At 38.1% G+C, this 19,228-nt stretch overlaps 8 protein-coding genes across 14 annotated transcripts in view; 2 read left to right on the top strand and 6 right to left on the bottom strand.

Annotated features, from left to right (window-relative positions):
• Positions 1-602: 602 nt before the first annotated feature.
• On the bottom strand, positions 603-2,141 carry LOC128879423 (transmembrane protein 256-like). Of its 5 annotated transcripts, none has more exons than XM_054128539.1 (5): positions 1,922-2,141; positions 1,702-1,801; positions 1,191-1,341; positions 975-1,090; positions 603-899 (listed from the first exon to the last, which is right to left on the bottom strand). In XM_054128539.1, exons 2-5 carry the CDS (start codon positions 1,789-1,791, stop codon positions 756-758), a joined length of 501 nt encoding a protein of 166 aa, XP_053984514.1. In that variant the 5' UTR covers positions 1,792-1,801; positions 1,922-2,141; the 3' UTR covers positions 603-755. The 5 variants fall into 5 exon arrangements, with proteins under 5 accessions (XP_053984514.1, XP_053984515.1, XP_053984516.1 ...); XM_054128540.1 differs by having other exon boundaries at positions 1,995-2,141; XM_054128541.1 differs by having other exon boundaries at positions 2,085-2,141.
• Positions 2,142-2,281: 140 nt separating this feature from the next.
• On the bottom strand, positions 2,282-3,182 carry LOC128879424 (40S ribosomal protein S29). Its single transcript, XM_054128544.1, has 3 exons — positions 3,021-3,182; positions 2,576-2,675; positions 2,282-2,487 (listed from the first exon to the last, which is right to left on the bottom strand). The coding sequence occupies exons 1-3, from the start codon at positions 3,080-3,082 to the stop codon at positions 2,479-2,481; spliced, it is 171 nt and encodes a 56-aa protein (XP_053984519.1). The 5' UTR covers positions 3,083-3,182; the 3' UTR covers positions 2,282-2,478.
• A 370-nt stretch (positions 3,183-3,552) lies between these two features.
• LOC128880284 (probable tubulin polyglutamylase ttll-15) lies at positions 3,553-5,707 on the top strand. Of its 2 annotated transcripts, none has more exons than XM_054130204.1 (5): positions 3,553-3,839; positions 3,904-3,983; positions 4,052-5,232; positions 5,300-5,504; positions 5,575-5,707. In XM_054130204.1, the coding sequence occupies exons 2-5, from the start codon at positions 3,942-3,944 to the stop codon at positions 5,671-5,673; spliced, it is 1,527 nt and encodes a 508-aa protein (XP_053986179.1). In that variant the 5' UTR covers positions 3,553-3,839; positions 3,904-3,941; the 3' UTR covers positions 5,674-5,707. The 2 variants fall into 2 exon arrangements, with proteins under 2 accessions (XP_053986179.1, XP_053986178.1); XM_054130203.1 differs by having other exon boundaries at positions 3,778-3,848.
• An 11-nt stretch (positions 5,708-5,718) lies between these two features.
• On the bottom strand, positions 5,719-6,607 carry LOC128880290 (tRNA-specific adenosine deaminase 2). Its single transcript, XM_054130217.1, has one exon. The coding sequence runs from the start codon at positions 6,440-6,442 to the stop codon at positions 5,915-5,917; it is 528 nt and encodes a 175-aa protein (XP_053986192.1). The 5' UTR covers positions 6,443-6,607; the 3' UTR covers positions 5,719-5,914.
• Positions 6,459-7,894, bottom strand: LOC128880288 (single-strand selective monofunctional uracil DNA glycosylase). Of its 2 annotated transcripts, none has more exons than XM_054130210.1 (4): positions 7,728-7,894; positions 7,005-7,632; positions 6,798-6,947; positions 6,459-6,737 (listed from the first exon to the last, which is right to left on the bottom strand). In XM_054130210.1, the coding sequence occupies exons 1-4, from the start codon at positions 7,778-7,780 to the stop codon at positions 6,627-6,629; spliced, it is 942 nt and encodes a 313-aa protein (XP_053986185.1). In that variant the 5' UTR covers positions 7,781-7,894; the 3' UTR covers positions 6,459-6,626. The 2 variants fall into 2 exon arrangements, with proteins under 2 accessions (XP_053986185.1, XP_053986186.1); XM_054130211.1 differs by having other exon boundaries at positions 6,461-6,737; positions 7,005-7,669; positions 7,728-7,814.
• A 79-nt stretch (positions 7,895-7,973) lies between these two features.
• Positions 7,974-19,228, top strand: part of LOC128880282 (RNA helicase aquarius) — a 19,922-nt gene continuing 8,667 nt past the window's right edge. The window contains exons 1-3 of the mRNA XM_054130201.1: positions 7,974-8,467; positions 8,593-9,229; positions 9,301-9,479. Coding sequence (XP_053986176.1) covers positions 8,384-8,467; positions 8,593-9,229; positions 9,301-9,479 — 900 coding nt within the window. The 5' untranslated portion in view covers positions 7,974-8,383. The remainder of the gene's footprint in view (positions 8,468-8,592; positions 9,230-9,300; positions 9,480-19,228) is intronic.
• On the bottom strand, positions 9,528-12,239 carry LOC128880285 (probable G-protein coupled receptor Mth-like 5). The gene is made up of 2 exons (XM_054130205.1): positions 11,102-12,239; positions 9,528-10,866 (listed from the first exon to the last, which is right to left on the bottom strand). Exons 1-2 carry the CDS (start codon positions 11,898-11,900, stop codon positions 10,214-10,216), a joined length of 1,452 nt encoding a protein of 483 aa, XP_053986180.1. The 5' UTR covers positions 11,901-12,239; the 3' UTR covers positions 9,528-10,213.
• The window catches only part of LOC128880286 (G-protein coupled receptor Mth2-like), a 7,509-nt gene continuing 2,401 nt past the window's right edge, over positions 14,121-19,228 (bottom strand). The window contains exons 2-7 of the mRNA XM_054130206.1: positions 17,575-17,836; positions 16,179-16,477; positions 16,014-16,092; positions 15,754-15,914; positions 15,391-15,628; positions 14,121-15,303 (exon numbers count right to left, since the gene is read on the bottom strand). Coding sequence (XP_053986181.1) covers positions 15,102-15,303; positions 15,391-15,628; positions 15,754-15,914; positions 16,014-16,092; positions 16,179-16,477; positions 17,575-17,836 — 1,241 coding nt within the window. The 3' untranslated portion in view covers positions 14,121-15,101. The remainder of the gene's footprint in view (positions 15,304-15,390; positions 15,629-15,753; positions 15,915-16,013; positions 16,093-16,178; positions 16,478-17,574; positions 17,837-19,228) is intronic.

Here is a 19,228-nt window from a genome sequence, read left to right as displayed (position 1 = left end):
TATGTACCATTGCTTGAAATGATCAATATATATACATCATTTTTTTTGTTTTTTATTTCATGTATTTAAGGAATTAATCGACGAATTAACGGATCACGGTTCATGTTATTAGTCATCATTCTAAACTAATTCTTAAAATAAGATTTACAATATTGCTTCAAAGCTCGGCTGTTCCATCTGTTGCGATATTCTTTCATTTTACATTGTATCGCAAAATTTAATTAGTCGCCAATATTATAATACGTCATAATTTTACGATAAACGTAAAACAGGTTATACTTATATTTTTGCATTACATTTCTAATACGAATAATGACGAATTACAGCTGGTAATGTATACACAATAGAGAAAAATGGAAATCATTGGTAAGAGAAAATGTTCGAGGGACGAAGACTTAGAAATGCACTGTATAGTGCATTATGGTTTAGAATACGATCTGAACCTATGTCGGTAATATTATAAACAAGAGTTACATTTATAACAATTCATTAGTAGTATAAATGAGTTTTACTATTATTCAAATAATATTCTGTTTTTTTAGTAGTTTTCAATAAATGTAATCGCAAACGTGTTTGGCAGTAAAATTAAAAACTATTTCAAATCATAGGAAGATAATTTATTTCGAGACAACAATACATTGACAGTAACATTTTTTTATGATGTTGGTATAATAGTTGCAGAATCCGTTTATTGTTTATATTATTCTGTTTTTTTCTTCATTTTCATACAAAGGTTCTTATATTTCTTGAAAAATTTATATGCACATAATCAACCATCCGAATATAAAACAAAAACCACCTACTGGTGTTATTCTATTAAATTGTTTATCACCCGTAAATGCAGAATAGTAGCACGTTCCACAGAATAATGCTATTCCAGACATAAAGAATGTTGCAGCCTAAATAGCGAAACGAATATAATAATGCTTACAAAATTATAATATTTGTTCATATTACATTGAAATTAAACATACCAAAAACGGCTTTCTACATAGAGGTAAACCCAATAATGCTAATGTGTGAACAAAATGGTATTTGCTTGCAGTTTCAAAAACTTTTTGCTCGTGTTGCATATCCTCTGCATATTTCTCTGAAATTATAAAGAATTAAAAATTACTTGATATTGATATTTCTTTCTTTTTACTATATTAATTGATATTAAACATATAAAGAAATAAAGTTGCTCTTACTGTGAGAGCCATAAGCTCCAATTGCCACAGCTGCTGCTCCACTAAGAGCAGCAAGTCTTACATATGGTCCTGTAGCTCTAGCTAATTTCCATAAAGGTATTTGTGGTGCCATTGTTAATTCTACAGAGCGAGGTTTCGCAAAACCTAATAGCTATGGACATATACAATTATCAAAATAGTACTAATTTTATAAACAAATATGTTACCAAATTTCTTATCAATATACACTCCTAATACAGACAAAGTAACTTTTTCCTATAAAATTTGTATAGAATGCTACTTGTAATTATATTTAATTATACAAAAAAATGCTAACTCATTGTTTGGTATTAAATGAGTAGTTATAAAATAACTTTATAAAAAGATTCATAGGAAAGTCAATTAAAATTTTTTCAAATGAAGTACATATACAACATGAAAGAGAAACAACTTCGTATATAAGTTTCATAGACTACATATTTACGTTTCTATTAGGAACACTATTTTTTCTTTGTATGACAATGTGACTTACCGATGCAGTCGAATTCCAAACATACGATTTTGCAGTAGTAGCGATTGGGTTAGTGAATAATATGTACTGCATCGAATCTTGAAATCCCATTTTTTTTCACCTGGTTATAAAAGTACGATTAGATAATCATAAATATTACTTTTCATTCGCTATCATGATAACGATAGAATATTTTATTCACGATTCTAGTAACTCTCTAACGTTATTCTTGATATCGTATTTGTAACAGAATACGACAATTGCGAAGAGGTTAACTTCAAACGTTACGATTAATATTAAAATTCAATATTTACAATAAGTATTGCAACATATATATATACTATCTGTTCTATTTCACTGATGATTACACATGAAATATGAATTGATTAAACAGTATAAATTACAGTGATTCCCTTATTGACTGATGGAAGAAGGGACTTCACCCATTGCTTCAACCACTAACAACATTTCTTTCAGTTTGCCAAAACACGTAGGAACTACGATATTCCATAGGTTGGTATGGTACATAGATAATAATAGTAACTAACTTTATTACTTATCTTATTTGAATAATTAAAAAAATGAATATAGCATACACATGTATAATATAAATACAGATGTTATTATTTATTTTATAATCAAATTCAATACATTATAATTTATTTTTGTTTCCCAGTTCAGTTACATAATCCACATTTCACTATGATTAAATTTCACATAGAAGAAGTTTCATCTTGTACATACATAAAGTTTGAATTTAGTTTTTCGGGAAATTGTTGTATTTACAATGTATCTCCATCAATCCAGCTGCAAGAGTAAAAACAAATTTAAAAAATATTGGTCTTGAATATGTACAAATGTATTTACAGATATAACAGAGAATGCAGTACAATACCTTTTTGAAACCAATGTCAGCAGCATACTCTCTGAAGCATTGTCGACAAATATTTAAACCATATTTGCGAATTAATCCATGCCTGTTTGCGCAAGCACGACTGCAAAATAAATTATTTACAATTAAATTTTTTAAAGAAGAGATAAAGCAAGAACGTTTGGAATACGTTCAAAACATTATTTTAAGGTTACGATTCGCATCATGTGGAAACATATTTCACTCAATTAAATTACATCAATAGATATAGGTATATTCAGTTATCATACGATAAGAGCATAATAATTTTTGAACTGTCTAAAACGATTATTACGAGTATTACAGAAGTTTATTGTTATTGAAGAAACATAAACTTCCGTAACACGCGGTCAATTATGTTCCATGCAATTTTGTGGCGTACATATATTTTTTTTTATCGTACAATCAGTTACAAAGTGATAATACATACCAGGACCTAGATCCTTGCCCATACTTTCGCGGATGCGAGTACCAAATATTTTGGAAACCCATTTCTTCGTCAAAAAGATGCTTGCTACACCGATTCAATAGCGAAAAAGACAGGAAGCGCCATTAACTTACAGCGTGAGGATGGGTCCACCGCTCACTAAGCCGCTCTGTGAGCGGGTTTTAATACCAGTGGCGCCATCGATGGCAAAACGCCCAAGTTTAATAGTTCCTAAAGGGGGTCGATAATTAATGCAATATTAAATAACTATTAAGATAAATGTTTAAACAATATATTTAAATAATGTAATTTATCGTTATAAAGCAAAGAGACGTATTAATTATGTATTTATGAAAAAAAGAATCATTGATTAAAAGGTATCGGTGGCGCCATCTTACAGGACCGGTTAAAACCTTTTTTTTTACTGCAAACTTGGACGTTTCGCCACCGATGGCGCCACTGGTATTAAACCTCACTCAGAGTGGCTCAGTGAGCGATGACCTTTTTGGATGCACCTGTTACGAGTAGCAGGAAGCCACAGTGATTCCCACCCATTTTTCAAATAATTCCTATTAAGAAATCAATGAATTGAATAATACAAATGCGATAGTCATTCGCTACCAAAACACATGTGTGTATATTAATTTTCTGAATTAAGCGCAGACCATTGATTTCTTCAATTTCTTAAGTTCATTATATCTTCTTAATCCACTCTATCGAATAATTTAAACAAAAAAATGGGGACACAGCGAAAGATCTATGAATAAGAACCGGTTCTCGTATGTACTCCCCACTTGAAGGACACGCAGCGTAGCGGGGAAAGTTCCAACGGTACTTTCGTTGCAACTTAGCGTTTTAAACACTAATATAGTGTTCTTCTCCACAGGTACGTCGACAAATGATACCGGAATCATATGGTCAGTCATGTCAGAGAAGAAGAAGCAGGAAAAAGAAGACGAAAAACAGGTACGTAGAGTTTGCCAACTACGCAATAATTATTACACTAACTTATAACGAACGTCTTACTTTTACAGGATACCAATTCCGTGGTTTACACTAAAATTATGAGTTTGAAGGTGAAAACGATTTTAAAAATTTGTCTATATTCCGTCCTTGGTCCGGCGCTTCTATACTCCCTATTCTTTCTCTTCTTGTATTATCAAGAAAATTTAGTAACGGTACGTACGAAAGTAATCGAAATAGAAGAAAAGAGACCGTTATATCGGATATACGCGAAAAATAACGATACCGGATACTTGAAGCACGTGTTCGCTGTATTGGATCGTTTAGGCTTTAAACGAACCGACGATTCGAATTGGGATTTGTTGTGGGCACACGATTACCCATTCAGAGCTTTATTTTCCAACATTAGCAATCTGGATGGTCATCGGCGCGTTAATCATTTCCCTGGGTGCGGATACATCACGAACAAAGTAGACTTATCGACGACGAAGGGCCGATATATACTTCCGGCGTTCAAACTGCCGGAACAACGAGAGGAATTCTTGCGCTACGTTGACGAACACCCGCAGAAGATTTTCGTGCAGAAATCCAACGATCATCGGGGCATCAGCGTTAAAACCACTAACGATATAAATCTCACGACGACGGGGTCCTTCGTGCAAGAATTTATACAGCGGCCGTTTCTCGTGGACGGTTACAAATTTGATATAGGCGTGTACACTGTTATCACGTCCATCGATCCCCTCAGAGTATACGCGTACAAAGGCGATGTCCTGTTCAGATTTTGCCCTGTCAAATATCATCCGTTCGAACCCGATGTTTTGGACAAGTACGTAGTCGGCGACGATTACTTGCCAATTTGGAACGTTCCGTCTTTGAAACATTATTACACCAAATTGGGATTCTCGATGAAGGATACGTTCGACGCGTACGTTAGATCACAGGGAAAAGATCCAGAGAAGGTCTGGCGCGCAGCACACGAAGCGATAAAGGAGATTATGTTGCTAAAAGAAGGCCACATCAAAGAAGCCGCGAAACGTTTCGGGAATGGAAGAAATTTCTTTGAATTAGTTAGAATCGACTTTGCGCTTGACGAAGATTTAAACGTTTACACCATGGAAGCGAATATGTCTCCGAATTTGTCCTCCGCCCATTATCCACCGAACCAATTACTTTACGAGCAAGTTATTTATAATTTATTCGCGTTGATTGGCGTTGGTCAACGAATCAGGAAAGACTCGTTAAAATTAAGGTAATTGTTAGTTACGATAAATGTTATACTAATACGATAGTCGTTTAACTTTTGGTTTTTATTTTAGGGGCAAGATGGAAGAAGAAATGGTGGTAGCTGATAAAAATTTAGTCGTGTTGCCACAACTCTGCACGGAATGCAACGATTGCTTCCGAGTAGAATGTCAGCTTTGTAGACCGTGTTTCACGGCTGAAACCAAGCTTATTTTGTCCCAGAGTTATCTGGAACATCAGAATAAAATGGACTTCCAAAGAGTTTTCCCACCATCTATAGTGAGTTTCTTTTTAATAAGCGCCCCTTTTTCTTTAATATCTTTATACAAATATTGATTACAACTTTCAGACAAAAAATATGGTGCTCAAAGATTATTCACTGAGAAATCAGTTATTAGTGAGATGGTACCAAGGGAAATGTGAGATAGACCATACGTGGTGTTCATAAGTAAAATGTTTTTAATTCTAGTACTTGTTATTAAAAACTAGAATAATCTTTTTAAATATTTATTACAAACTATCTTTACACGCTTATAGATAAGTACAAAACAAATAACAATTATAACATATCGAAACATGTATATATTTGTATACTGTTCATTATTTATACATCTAATCACTCGTACAAAAATAAAAACAAATCCTTTTTTCATTAGTCGACGAAAAAAAAAACAAAAATCAAATAAAAATTAAACACTCTCTGTACTCGAACATTTCGTCGATTTACGATCTTTTTTCACTTTTGACTCGGGTGCATTTGGATTCGTGCCTTTGTAAAACTCTTTCAATAACGCCATTGCTACATCACCTTTGACGCCACCTATTACTTTAGTTTCTGAATTGTAAAGTTTGGGTACTTCGAAAACGCTAATGCATCCACCGAAACGGTCATTTGCACAACCGTATACAATGTTACGAACTTGTAGTTGATACAATGCTGATGTGCACATTATACATGGTTCTACAGTAACGATAACATCGATGTTAGGAAAAACATTTTTATAGTTCAAATCTTTCTCTTTACAGAATTTTAAAACTTGATCTATACAGTTTATCTCTGCATGTCGAGTTGCATTACGCGTTTCATTAACTGTATTATTACCTATAGCAATGACTTTGTTATCGTACACAAACAAACAGCCAACTGGGACTTCGCCAATTTTTAACGAATCATCTGCCTTTTGTAACGCGACATCCATCCAAGTCAAAGTGTCCATTATGCTTTTTGTTAAAATTTTTGAATGTTCAAATTATATTTAATTGTATCAAAATTTAAAGATTGGGAAAATTATAAAACTGTCACAGCTCAAAACTCAAACTCAAACAAATCTTTCATACATAAATCACAACTTCACCATTAAAGGTGTCTTTGTTGAAATGTTCATATTCTAATAACTGTATTTAACTGGTAAAGTATTCAAGTAGCCCTAATTCGCTCAACTTTTTGGTTGCCTTTTCACTCCAATTTTTATTATTTGCAGCACGTGGACTTGGATGAGGTAGACACAGAACCTGAAAAACAAAACACACATAAATATATATGAACCCCAAAATGAAATATTTTTTGATTACCTTGACAGGCAACTTAGAAGATTGGACTACAAGTAATGCTCTTTTCTCTGCATATCCACCAATGCCAATAAGAATTTCAACATTTAGGAGTCTAATTACATCTGCCAAAGCCTTGTCACAAAAAGAATGCACTTTTTGTATTTCTGGTCCCTAAAAAGATATAACATTTAATATACACATACAAGTTTATAAGAAAGTCTGTATTGCCTTTATTTCTGCTGGTGTGATGTTACGGCCTTTTTTGTCCATTAATGCAATAGGACAATAATTATGTAAATATGCATGTTCAAAAAACTTTTCTGGATTCCCACATAATTCTTGAAAAAGGCCCCATAATCTTTTTCCACTAATCTCACTGCGTGTACATTGAAATCCAGTTATTTTTCTGTCTGGTTGCTCTTTAGCAGGTTTTCCAACTGGTCCACTAATTTTCAACCAGTCACGAACCATATTTATTTCTCCGAATGGAACACCGGTTTGAGACATACCCCAGGGACCAGGATTCATTCCAAGAAATAACATTTTTTTAGCAGTGGTACAATACTTGTTTACATACATAGAATGTATATTAAATGCATATTCAAGTGGGCTATAAACATATTCCACAGGCAAACGGAATGTAATTTTCCCTAACTCAAAAGCCAAATTCTTTTCCACTAACAATAATTGTTCAGAAATATCTACAAGTGCTTTGTCACTTGTAACTGCAATACTCATGTCTGTATCTATATCATCATCTTTTGATATATTTATTCTTTTAGCATTAACAACTATTTGTTCACTATCACGTCTTGCCTTAGTTTTCCTTAAATTTGACATTCTGTCTATTTTTGGTCTGTATTAAAAGTTGTCAGGATATAATTCATTTACTACTGAAAATTATTATTACGATGAATTAAGATGTCTTTAAAGAATAGAAAATGGTCTTACATGTTTCTTATCAAAAACTTAATCGAGATAAAATTAGATAAAATCATACTCATACTGTCTACCCATGAAAGTTTTCACATCGAATATATTTACAATAGTATAATTCACGTGTCAGAGAAATGGCGGTTGACTCTTCAGTCAGTTTAAATCACAGAACAAAGGATTGCATAATAAAAGGAATTAAACAAGTACTAACCGTATCTAGGAATGAAGGATAGAAATATACAAGTTAGTCCTTGCTCTTCTCTTTATGCTAATTTGTTCATAACTTTAAAATAGCAATTCAATAACTATTTCTAATATAACCAATCAAATTCGTTTAGAATTTCTCTCTCACAGCCAATCACAGACGTAGCGTCTGTGCAGCCAATGAACGGCAGCAAATTAAGCATTTTGAAAATGGGAGACCATTGTACACTTAACATTGCGTGTGGTGCAGTATGCTGGAAAAGTGAATGTGATTAACTAAAAGAATACATTTATGCAGAAAACCAAATGAAATGAGTGATAAGACAATCGTAAATGTACGTTTACGCAAACGCGTAATCAAAGTTGTTACTCGTGTCATGTGGACGGCAGTGTTCGTAACATTAACCTTGACGTCGTATTAAGTTAGGTTAAGTTGTGGATTTAAATAGACATTAATTAAAGCCAACATGGAAAATCAAAACGGCTCAACTGTAAAAAGTAATAATCCTGCTCCGACAGTAGAGCAGATCAATGCTGATCGAATAACTCAGGTAGTTACTATTAATACATACATCACTTTGTTGCATAGGTAGAATAATGATACGTTTTTGTATCAACAGAGAATTAAAGATAGCGAACCTTTTGTTTTATATAATTTTTCCTATATCTGTTGCAGCTTGCGAATAAATATTGGGCACCGCACACTACAGATTCACACCTCCCATTTAATCCTCAGATAGTAGAAGACATTTATGTTCAGGAAATCTGTGCATCTAAATTCTCTATTCGAAGAATTATGATGCTGGAATTCAGTCAATATCTAGAAAACTTTTTGTGGCCAAACTATACAGCGAGCAATGCAACTCGTGCTCATACTATGTCGATTGTTGTGATGGTCAATGAGAAATTTCGAGAACGTGTTCAAGTCTGGGAAGCATTCGAAAGAAATCCAGAACATTTCCCTGAATTCTTCCAAAATGTTTTGGAAGCATGCCTTGAAGACAGTATAATGGACTTTGACCTGAAAGAACAGACAGCCCTAATTGTATTTCTGAATCATTGCTTCAATTCCATGGAGGTGTCGTTAGTTAGAGAAGAAGTGAAAAGGTTGGTGTCATTGTCTATGTGGATTTCGCTGCAACAAGGACGTAGAGAATTGGAGTTTAGAAAGTATCCAAAATGGAGGAAATATTGGAAAGTTATAAGGAAGAAAGACAATCCTGAATGTAAAGAGAAGCTGGAATGGGAGCGTAAATTTCTACATAGATTAATGATCAAGTTCATGGCAATATTAGAAACAATTACAGAAGAAGGTAAAGCAATAAATTATCAGAGAGGCATTCCCCTATTATAAAGTTGTAACATAATACTTCTTTTTCAATAGGGCCACTTTTACCAGATAAGGTGCGGTACTGCGAAAGATTTCTTGAACTAGTGATAGATTTAGAGGCTCTCCTCCCAACCAGAAGATTTTTCAACACAGTTATGGATGATTGTCACCTGGTGGTGCGGTGTCAGTTGTCTAATCTACTATGTCGTCCCGAAGGTGGATTGTTTGGACAGGTAAGTGAACTACAAAATTTTTCTCAGTAAAATAAAAGACAAGATAAATGAAAATGGCAAACTGATATATTTGTCGAGTATATTGAGGTTTATAGAGGATGATACATCTTTTGTACAAAAGTTATATTTCTATACAAATATAAATACTACATGAATATCTTAAATAATATTCTTGCTAAAAAAAAAAAAAAAAATGATAGGTGTGATGACGCTATTGTGAAATGCTATATTATACATATATCGTATTATGAGTTCAACGATTATTTCACGATTAAGTGCACATTTTCATAAGGCAAACGTAATTTTTGTTTTCAAGGCACGAACAATGATCGATATTGAATATTTCGTGAATATTTAAAATAGATAAATTTCGATTTGCATATTTAAAAATAGTTTGAATTATATTGCATCGTTAAAGTTGGTATGACTCCTTGCAAATATTATATACAATATCTCAATCTACTCGTTTGTCATTTACAATAAAATTTACGTTCATTTCACGTTTTACGAGATCGTATATTCGTTCGTTTTACGGCGTATTTAATACTGTTAACAAGATCGTTGATATGTTTTTTTTGTTATACACTGGCTCGTGTTGCGAACCATGATTTCAGACTTATAGAACTCCGTTTAATTCAAAATGTTCGATCTCGCTTGATGTGTGTTCGAAGTGATAAAAAATGCAAAACAAAACCGAAATTATGTTTGATACTTCGGGTTTTCGTATTACGTCGTTAATATCCCGCGTTAATGGCAGTCATTTCTTCGCCCCAGTCTAATCCCTCGATATTTTCTCGCGAGTTACAGCAATTGCATGTTTTCCCCAGCAAGAACGTGACTCTCCTCTGACCGAACACGCATACATATAATATCGAAATCGCTTGAAACAGATTAATAACAATTTGACAATACACGAGTACGTCGTAGCTCAATCGCGACAGCAACAACGCGACCCATCCGGTACTCATGAGAACAAATAGGAAAACAAACATTCGGAAACTATATTTCATTTTGTGATGAATCCGACCGTACGTGCTCATTCGTTTGATTCTATTCGCGGTCGTCAATACGAAACTCAGATCTACCAGTATCGTCAGTGCGATAGCCGTGAACAATACAGATACACCGAGCCAACCGATCGTCTCCTGAGGAGGATAAATCGTTCCAGTGATAACTGGTTTACTGGTCTCTAAAGCGAAGTGCGCGAAAATCGCTGATCCCGCTATACAAACCGTTGAGCTCCAAACATACGTGGAATAGTAACAATACTTTCTGCCGTCAGTCACTCGTAGAAATACGTTACGCGAACGAAAAGTACTCCACACGTAGTAGCCCAACGCGTTCAGCCAGAAAAATGCGGCTAGCAATGAGACGTACATTACGGTATCTGAAAAAGATATAAATATATAAAGTTGAAGCCTTTTGTTCGACGTGTGAGCATTTGAGATCGAAGCTATTTAGGATTAGAGCACTTTAGAATTAAAGAGGTATTTAGGAGGAAGTTATTTATAGAATCGAAGCTTTTTAGAGTTGAAGCTATTTAGAATTGAAGTATTTTAAGTGGTCAAGACATGAGTTATGCCCATCCCTAAACGTTATTTACGAAAGAATGTTGATCGTACCAGCAACCATAAAACTGACATGACTGCCGAACTCGGTGAATATTCTGACCATGGAGGCACACTGGCCGGCTATAAGGCACAGAGTCATGCTGGTTATCATGTTTCCCACGAGATCACGCAGCTGCGGTAATACGAAATAGACAACGGCGACGATCAGGTAGCTGGCTATCGACATAGCGTGGAACGCGGGATCGATCGCGTGCCTCATCAAATAATTCGTATCGGTCCACGTGACGACCACGTCTGGTACGCAAACCATAGCGTACGTCGTTACTAGTCGATCGGTGGTCAGAATCGCTTTATCAGCGCAATAATGGCCAAACGGATAATCGTAATGAATATACATAGTATCGAGATCCTCTTCGTCCATCAGTTCCTCGGGATCGAGTCCGTAAACACTTCTGTCCTCGGTTCTTTTCGCGAGATCGGTGGTGTAGTGTCTTAGTATACCGTTGGTCAATATCGCCAATCGATCCTCCCCGGATCGACGATGATACACGTTCCATTGGTGCTCGTTGGACTGACACTTGGGCTTACCGATCTTCAGCTGATAATTAGGCTCCACTTGCCTGCTCCTCGATATACCGTTCACCTTTTCCTCGACGAATTTCGGTCGCCACTCCGTCTCGTTGGTCTCCTTCAATGGCGTGCACGTGTCGTCTACGAGTATCTCCCCGGGCTCGCAACATTTCCCTATACTGATCAGATTAGCTTTCCCGTCGGTGCTCGCTATCACTGCCCGGGGATGATTCGTCAGCAAACCGACCACGACGATTACCACGCTCACGAGACAACGCATGTCATCGACTCGGCACCGTTCGCGTTCGTATCACTCCTTCCGTGCATTGGTTGGGCTTTCCTTCCAGGTCGAGTTTAGCGTAGCTCGTTGATCGATTTCGTGACGGCCACCGGGTCTACCTCGAGGGCGTTGTTATATTCACTCGTTCATCGCGACGCGACGATGGTTTCCCAGTGTGTTCATCGCCATACCTGCCAACGGGTTGCCCGCCTAGCAAGACCTACCCCTGCCCATACTCGCCGCCATACCATCCCGTTCCTATTCTCTGTTGCGCTGTCTTTTTGTCTCTTTTTCCATCTCTTTTTCACTCGCACGTTCTCTCGATAGCTCGCTTGCTCTCTCTATCCCCTCTGGGTTAGGTCCGCGTTGGGTGTACCTTGTCTCTGTCGGTTTTACCTCTCGCTCGCTTCCGTACTCGCTCTACCTCCCCTCCCAGCCCCCCCAGCCCCCGGGTGGCCTGTCTCATCGTTTCCCCTACCCGCTTTCCCCTCTCTTCTCTACGCATCCTCACCTTTCTCGTTTACTCTGCGCAAATCTTTGTTGCCTTCCTCTGATTGCTCTCTCGAGTAACTCTTTAGCTTATTCAACGACGATACACGCGTATCAAGGCGGTTGCTTGACCAAATTTTCTGCGTTCAAATATTCCTCGTATAAACATCTTTCAATAGATTACTCAAGTTTCTCGTTTACAGATCTTTGTTGTATTTTGTATCGCTGTCTCGAGTAGCTTTAGCTCAACGCGACGATACGATACTCGTTGGATCAAATTCTCTGCGTTGTAATATTCCTCGCCTGTAGATCGCTCTTTGTTTGTTTTTAAACATTATCCTGTACATCGTATCTCCTGAATATTTACAGGGTAGCGTTATCGCACACGTTTGTCAACTGCTGATGTACGTGGACTCGTGTGATTGATTCACAACCGACTCGCTGTTTGCATACACTTGTACGATTCCTTTAACGTCACGCATATAGATATGTATATCGCCGTAATCGGTTCGTCCTTGACACCTTGATTCCAACTTCTTCTTTTTCTTTTTCCTTTCTTTTTTTTCTTTTTCATTTTTTGATTACGATCATTTAAAAGTAAGCTGCGGATCTTTATACAAAATAAAATCATTGCTAACTACAAAAATTGAACTTAAATAGGAATTTATAGAATAGGAAGTAAAGGTTCTTCGTGTGTATATACTTTCTTTTTTTTTATTGAACAATGTTCCATAGTGAAAGAACTTTGAATTCTTGAATTTCTGATTCCTTCGCTTCAGTGTTTTACAAACAGGATATCGGTTGCTTCCAACAAGAATGACGCCGCTAAAAATGACAGTGACTTTTTGCCTTTCTTGGAAGTTTCATATCGCCGGTCATCTTACTCGAAAGGGTTCGCACGAAGCCTGAAATGCGACACTTGCTCGACTATTCGGTAGCGTAAATAGATTATCTCTCGTAGACGCCTTGCGTAATGACGCTCTTAATTTCAATATATCCCACTTAATACTCGAGTCTTATCTTTTCATACAAACACGTTTATTTACTTCTATCCTAAGATGCATGTTATGTACACGTTTATTTATACAAGTTCTTCGCTAGAATTTAAATACCTTATAAACAAACATTCAACCGGTTAGTAAACAGTTCGAGTAATCGTTTACATAATCGTTGATCACTCGTTTCCCACTCGTTTCCCACTCGTTTCGACTAGACACGAGTTGTGCGGATAAAAGTTACGCGTTTCTTGCTCGCAACATGCCCGCGTCGCTGAAATATCGATCAGTATAGTTGCTTTACGCGTTCAGCGTGCACAAAGGCCCGCGTCGCGTTTGTGTGCCGGTTGACAATGGGATCTACTCATCGTTACGTGACCGTGCACGCTCGTGGCGAGCATTACTCATGGAAACGTGGGCACGGTAGTCACTTAGCGCGATACACTGTTCCATCCGACTGTTCTCGTCTCTTAGCGTCTTCGTTGAACCGAGTGCTCGATTACTCGCGCACGCTGGTTCGTTTAATTACCGCAACCGTTCCTACGCAAACGCGAAACGCAGTTCCGGCACGGTAATTCGCATCAACGTTTTTTTTGCGCGCTTCAACTCGACGTTATTTAACCCATTAAGAACAGGGGTGGCGACTAAACGCTACACTTTGCTGTCTAAAAAACGATCGCATATTAACACGTTCACTGCCAGACCAATAATCGTCAAAATTCCTACTTGGCTACAATTTTGTATCTATACAATTGGAATATAATCTAACTGGTATTATTTTTTTTTTGTTTTTTTTTTTAGATTTTAAAATTAACGTATTTAATTCCTTAGTAAAAATCCTTGTCGTCCACATAAACTCGGTATTTACACAACTCCTTTTCGACAACAAGTTCACATTCTAATTAACATTGAATCCTTTGCGCTTCCAAGCTGTACTGTCCAGGTACTTAGAGGCGTCCTACTATAAATAATTCAATAAATACAATATTTCTATGTATTTGAAAGTTTGGAAGAAGCCGTATAATTTAAGAAATTCTGAACAATTTGAAAACGAACTCCTCGAAGTTTATCACCAACTCCTTAGGGCGCAAAGGCTTAACACGGTTTGTATTCCCCTCTCTTTCGATTAATGGTCCCTTTTAAGAAAAAATTACACGTGCGGGACTTTCAATGACGCGCTACGTCGTTCGTCGACTGCACCCACTCTTCGTGTTTATGGCTAAAACGCGTCACAGCGGTGTCGTGATTTAAGGCGAATCGTCGTGACTTTGTAGAGAGAGAGAAAGAGGGGGGGGGGGAACGATTAACGTGGAATCAACGCGATGAATCGTCGCCGACTCACGCTACGTAATAAATTCTAGCTAATTCCGCGGATCGACGTACAAGCGGCGATGGTACTTGGTTCGTTATCGCTAGTTCATGGAGATTCTGAGACGTTAATATTAAGTAATAGGGTCGAGACTATGAACGAACTTACTCTCGTAGCGCGAGGAGGCTCGATGCTTTCGACTTATGCTCGTAAAGACTAGGCAAATGGTAAGAGTATTCGGTTAATTCTAACGGCGATGTTGCGCTACTTTTACGACTACCGTAATTAAACGAGAGTAGTTCGTTGCATTCGTTGTTGATCGCGAACGCCTTTCGATCAAACGTGTCGATATTAGAAATTTGGAAGAACTGTGGAGGCGTCTCCTCGTTTAGTTGGAAGCAACGAAGGCTAGCCTTGTTGCGACAGCTCTATCTCCTCTGGAAGCACCTCCTCTTCGCACTCCTCGTCCTCGTAGGCCGTCCAAGATTTTGGGAAGGCGATCCCGCAGGGTTCCTTCTTCGCCAGCAGCTTCCTCACGCGTTTTCGCGTGACAACCAGCAGGAGGAATATTATGAAACCTTGCAACGAGTTGAGAATGTCCGTTGGAATCCTGAAGAGAAATTAAGAAAGAGATAAGCGTTTTGTTGCGTTAATCTCATGATGCGAGTAAAAATTAACGTTTCGTTGAATCTCGTACCAAACTTCGTGTTCGGAGCCCGCAACGTGCGATATCACTTCGAATATCCAAGTGATACCCATGACGAATATCAACTTCACGTACAGGAGGCATTTAAATCGCAACGCACGCAATCTACTCCCATTGTACTCGCGATACTGATGCCACAGGCGCCAACTGGTCAATCCCAGATAGACGATATTCAGCGCCAGTAATATAGCGATCGGTCCATAAAAGTACACCCACAATTGCGCGGAGCCTACAAAAGCGAATTAGTCTCTGAGCCGATGAAACTAACGAACCCTTCGCCGTCGAGTCTGCCTCGACACATGCCGGCAAACGGTTAGGTTTGTATTTGATTCGGTCGTCGCGTGTTAATTTTACCGCTGAACCAGCAACTTTGCACCCCGAAACCAGGCTTCAGGTGCTCCCCGAGCATGTGATGAGCGGCTAGAGTCGCTAACAAGAAGCATATCGGTCCGCCCCATCCAACTAAACAATAGACAATAAAGAGTGATCTCTCCTTGATTTTGAAATTCTTAAACCTATAAAAAAAAAAAAGAAAAAAGAAGACCATACAACGGACGAAGTCGCAAAGAAAAGTGGAATTTTTGGCTCGTTTCTTTCCGAACATCTTCGCTTACCAGACCGCCCGCCATATGTTGAAGGACACGATGTTCAGCCAGAAGAAGACCGATAGGAAACCGAAGTACAAAAGGAATCCTGTAAGAAACGATGAAGAATACTCGGTCGATAAATCGGTCTGTATAATGTACGAACAAAAAGATAGATTCGACCAAGTTTCATACCTAAAGCGATACATATCTCGTAGTCCCCGTCTTCCTGGGGCTTCAGATTCTGTATCGAAAGGACGATGTAGCTGACCGCTAACGACGTCACCACGGCCATCATCGCTTTGTCCTGGATTTCTCTTAATTCCGGGAGCAGCACGTACACCGCCAGGGTGGCGATCAAAAATATAGCCGATATAATCGAGAGGATGCAGTAGAGTATTCTTTTCCACCCCACCGCGGCTAGGTGGAATTCGCTTTCGAAGCACGCCACGGCGATCTTGGAGCTGCTGTTTTCACGTTGCGCCACGCAAAACCTGAATATGCAGAAGGATTAAACGTTAACGAATCGCTGACGCACGAATTCTTTTGTTCTTGGTCACGGATGGTTTGTTACGGTGATCCGGAGCACGGGACGATGCGTTTACGGAGGACTCGCGGGTAGTTTCTAACGTTAACTCGCAGGAGTGTTACGGAAACGAGAGAGAATTGTCCTAATGTTAGGCTGAGCTAAAAGTTCGTGCGTTTTTTACGTTGTTTCGTTTTGTGTAATTTATACGCAAGCGTTATATGTGTCATTTTGTAGCTTTTGAGAAAGCTCTTTCGTAGTTAATTATTAGCTGCATTGATTTATCGATCGTTTAATTTTCGTTCGGTTTAGTAAGATCGTGGAAATTGTTGAGACTCGAGTAATTTTACGTCACTACTAGAGCGCAAGAGTTTAAAAGCTATCGAAGCAACATACGTAGTTTTACGCGGATGTAATTTCATTTTTCTTCAAATAACGTAGCCTATGTTACTTCAGAGAAAGGGAGGAAGCTGGTATTAAAATCTGGTATCAGTCGGTTAAGTCCTGTACGAAATTTTTGTGTACATACAAACAAACGCTCTCTTTATATAATAGTCAGACAAGATAAGACAAGATAAGATAGGACTACTGAAGATTACTGAAATTATTATATTCAGTATATTCCTTTTTTGCTAAAAAAAAAAAATCGATGCTAATCGCTAAACAAACGTAATCCTAAACGAATTTCTTTCCTCGATGTCGCTACTGTTGATATGGAGGAAAATCCTGCGTCTCGTTATGTTTTCCCAGAGGAAATGAAAGAGAACGATTATACTATCGAAGTTTTAGTTTGAGGTAGACCTTACTGATACGCTTGACGTCACAACTGTTTCGTCGTAAAGGGAACTCGTAAATGGACTTTGTCGAATCAAGAAGTATAAGATTACGTTGTTACATCGCTCGAGCCTCGAATTTCTCCTTTCCTGAATTAGACAAACAAGGAAGGTCGCTTCTTCGAACTGTAAAGGGTTGAAATCTGCTCGTTACGGTTCGCGCGGTCTCGCGGTGCGTCGAATGTCTTCTTCCCTTATAAAGGTACGATCGGAGTTGGAGCGAATCGCTTACATGTCCGACGGGATTCTTTCGTAGTTCTGTTCCTCGAATTGAAGCCAAGCATCGCCATACTCGTGGACCACGGTGAAGTTGTCGTGCGCGAATTCTTCCGGGTCGATCAGGAAGCTGCCGTGGTGGCAGTCCAGTTGGATTTTCTTTCCGTCGGAGCATCGGATCGTCTGCAACCATATGGAACCATCCGGGCAACAATTTACGTCGACCCCGTCGACGCTCGACGCGATCGTCCACATCAACAGGCATATCGACAGTAATCCTGAAAAATGATTACCATTTAATCGTCGTTTGATTAACGGGGTTATCGAAGTCTCTCGAATTAAACCGACGATTAGATTAGAGTATATTTTCGAATCGTTTATGATTCATTTTTTTTTTCTTCGCGCAATGGCCAGTGGCCGTTGCTACAGATTGCACGTATACTCGTCCAAATAGAGATTAATGCCAGACGTACTCGTGAAAATAATTGCGAGGATAAAATTTTGTTCTTGTTACGTTGGAATATGATCCAACGTTCGCGGTAGCATTTAGTTTTGCAAATCGATCACGATTAATCCTATTCGGACTTGTTTTCTTTAACGCGTGATCTTCGGAATTAATTTTTTATTTCTTCGGTGAAAATTCCTGCCGTCTATATATGGATGACGCGGAATTCGACGTGTTGAAGTGGACGTACACGTTTAAAGCTAGGTTTACAGAAGCACCTGGGCAATTTCAAATTTCACAAAATTCTCCGGAAACCATTTACATCGTTTACCAGCCATGCGTGCCGGCTATGTTCGAATTCATTTTTGTCCGAGACCTCTCGAATAATTTTACTGAATCTACGTCACCTATTGAAGCATTACTTTAGTAATCTGATAAGGTGTCTCCGTAAACCTAGTGTTAAATTCGCTATACTGATTGTATCCCTGGCGAATATCGTTCGGTATTAACGATAAAATACAACTCAAGTATCGAATCGAGGCGGAGTTAGAATTGATCATAGAAAGAATGGTGTTCGATACTTGGTCTCCTCTTTTATAAACGCGATGAATCGACAACAAACTGAATATCGATGGCAAAGTCCATCAGTAGTGCCCTCGTATTGTTCTCTGTCTCGCGAGATAAATAAGTATTGAAATAGCGATCAAGTCCGAGGATATCGCACGCTTAACTCAACAAAGTCAACAATAAGGTACAATAGAACGACCGAGACACAAGGAGACCGAACTCGTAATTGATCGTCGCGAGAAAAATCCTTTAATTTCGTTTATCTTATCGTTTTATTGCAGTAATTTAATACTTGGAGCATGTTTCCTGCTGGGCCCAAAAATAGACGCGCACGGTTAACGAATAATGGGGAATAAATGGGTCGTTGGTCGGATATGGGATCCCTGGGGAAAGTCGTGCGTCATACCGATAACGACTGACGCCAATTCCAAGCGGTCAAATAGATTTTAAACGTACAGATTCGAACGATAAGTAATCGTTAGTATTTCTCTGCTCGATGAATAATTCATTACAGGAAGCCGCTACTATGTTCATTGTTCGCTTCTTTCGTATATTTACCGCCAAATCGTGTCTGCGTTTGGTAAATATACAGGGTGTCCCAAAAGTCGGGGAGGAGCCGGAAATGGGGGGTAGCTGAGACGATTCTGAACAACAATTT

This window comes from Hylaeus volcanicus, chromosome 7 (assembly GCF_026283585.1).
Source record: "Hylaeus volcanicus isolate JK05 chromosome 7, UHH_iyHylVolc1.0_haploid, whole genome shotgun sequence".
In the NCBI taxonomy this organism is placed as follows: domain Eukaryota; kingdom Metazoa; phylum Arthropoda; class Insecta; order Hymenoptera; family Colletidae; genus Hylaeus; species Hylaeus volcanicus.
The sequence above is the reverse complement of the archived record's forward strand: the minus strand, read 5'-3'. Positions and strand labels throughout refer to the sequence as shown.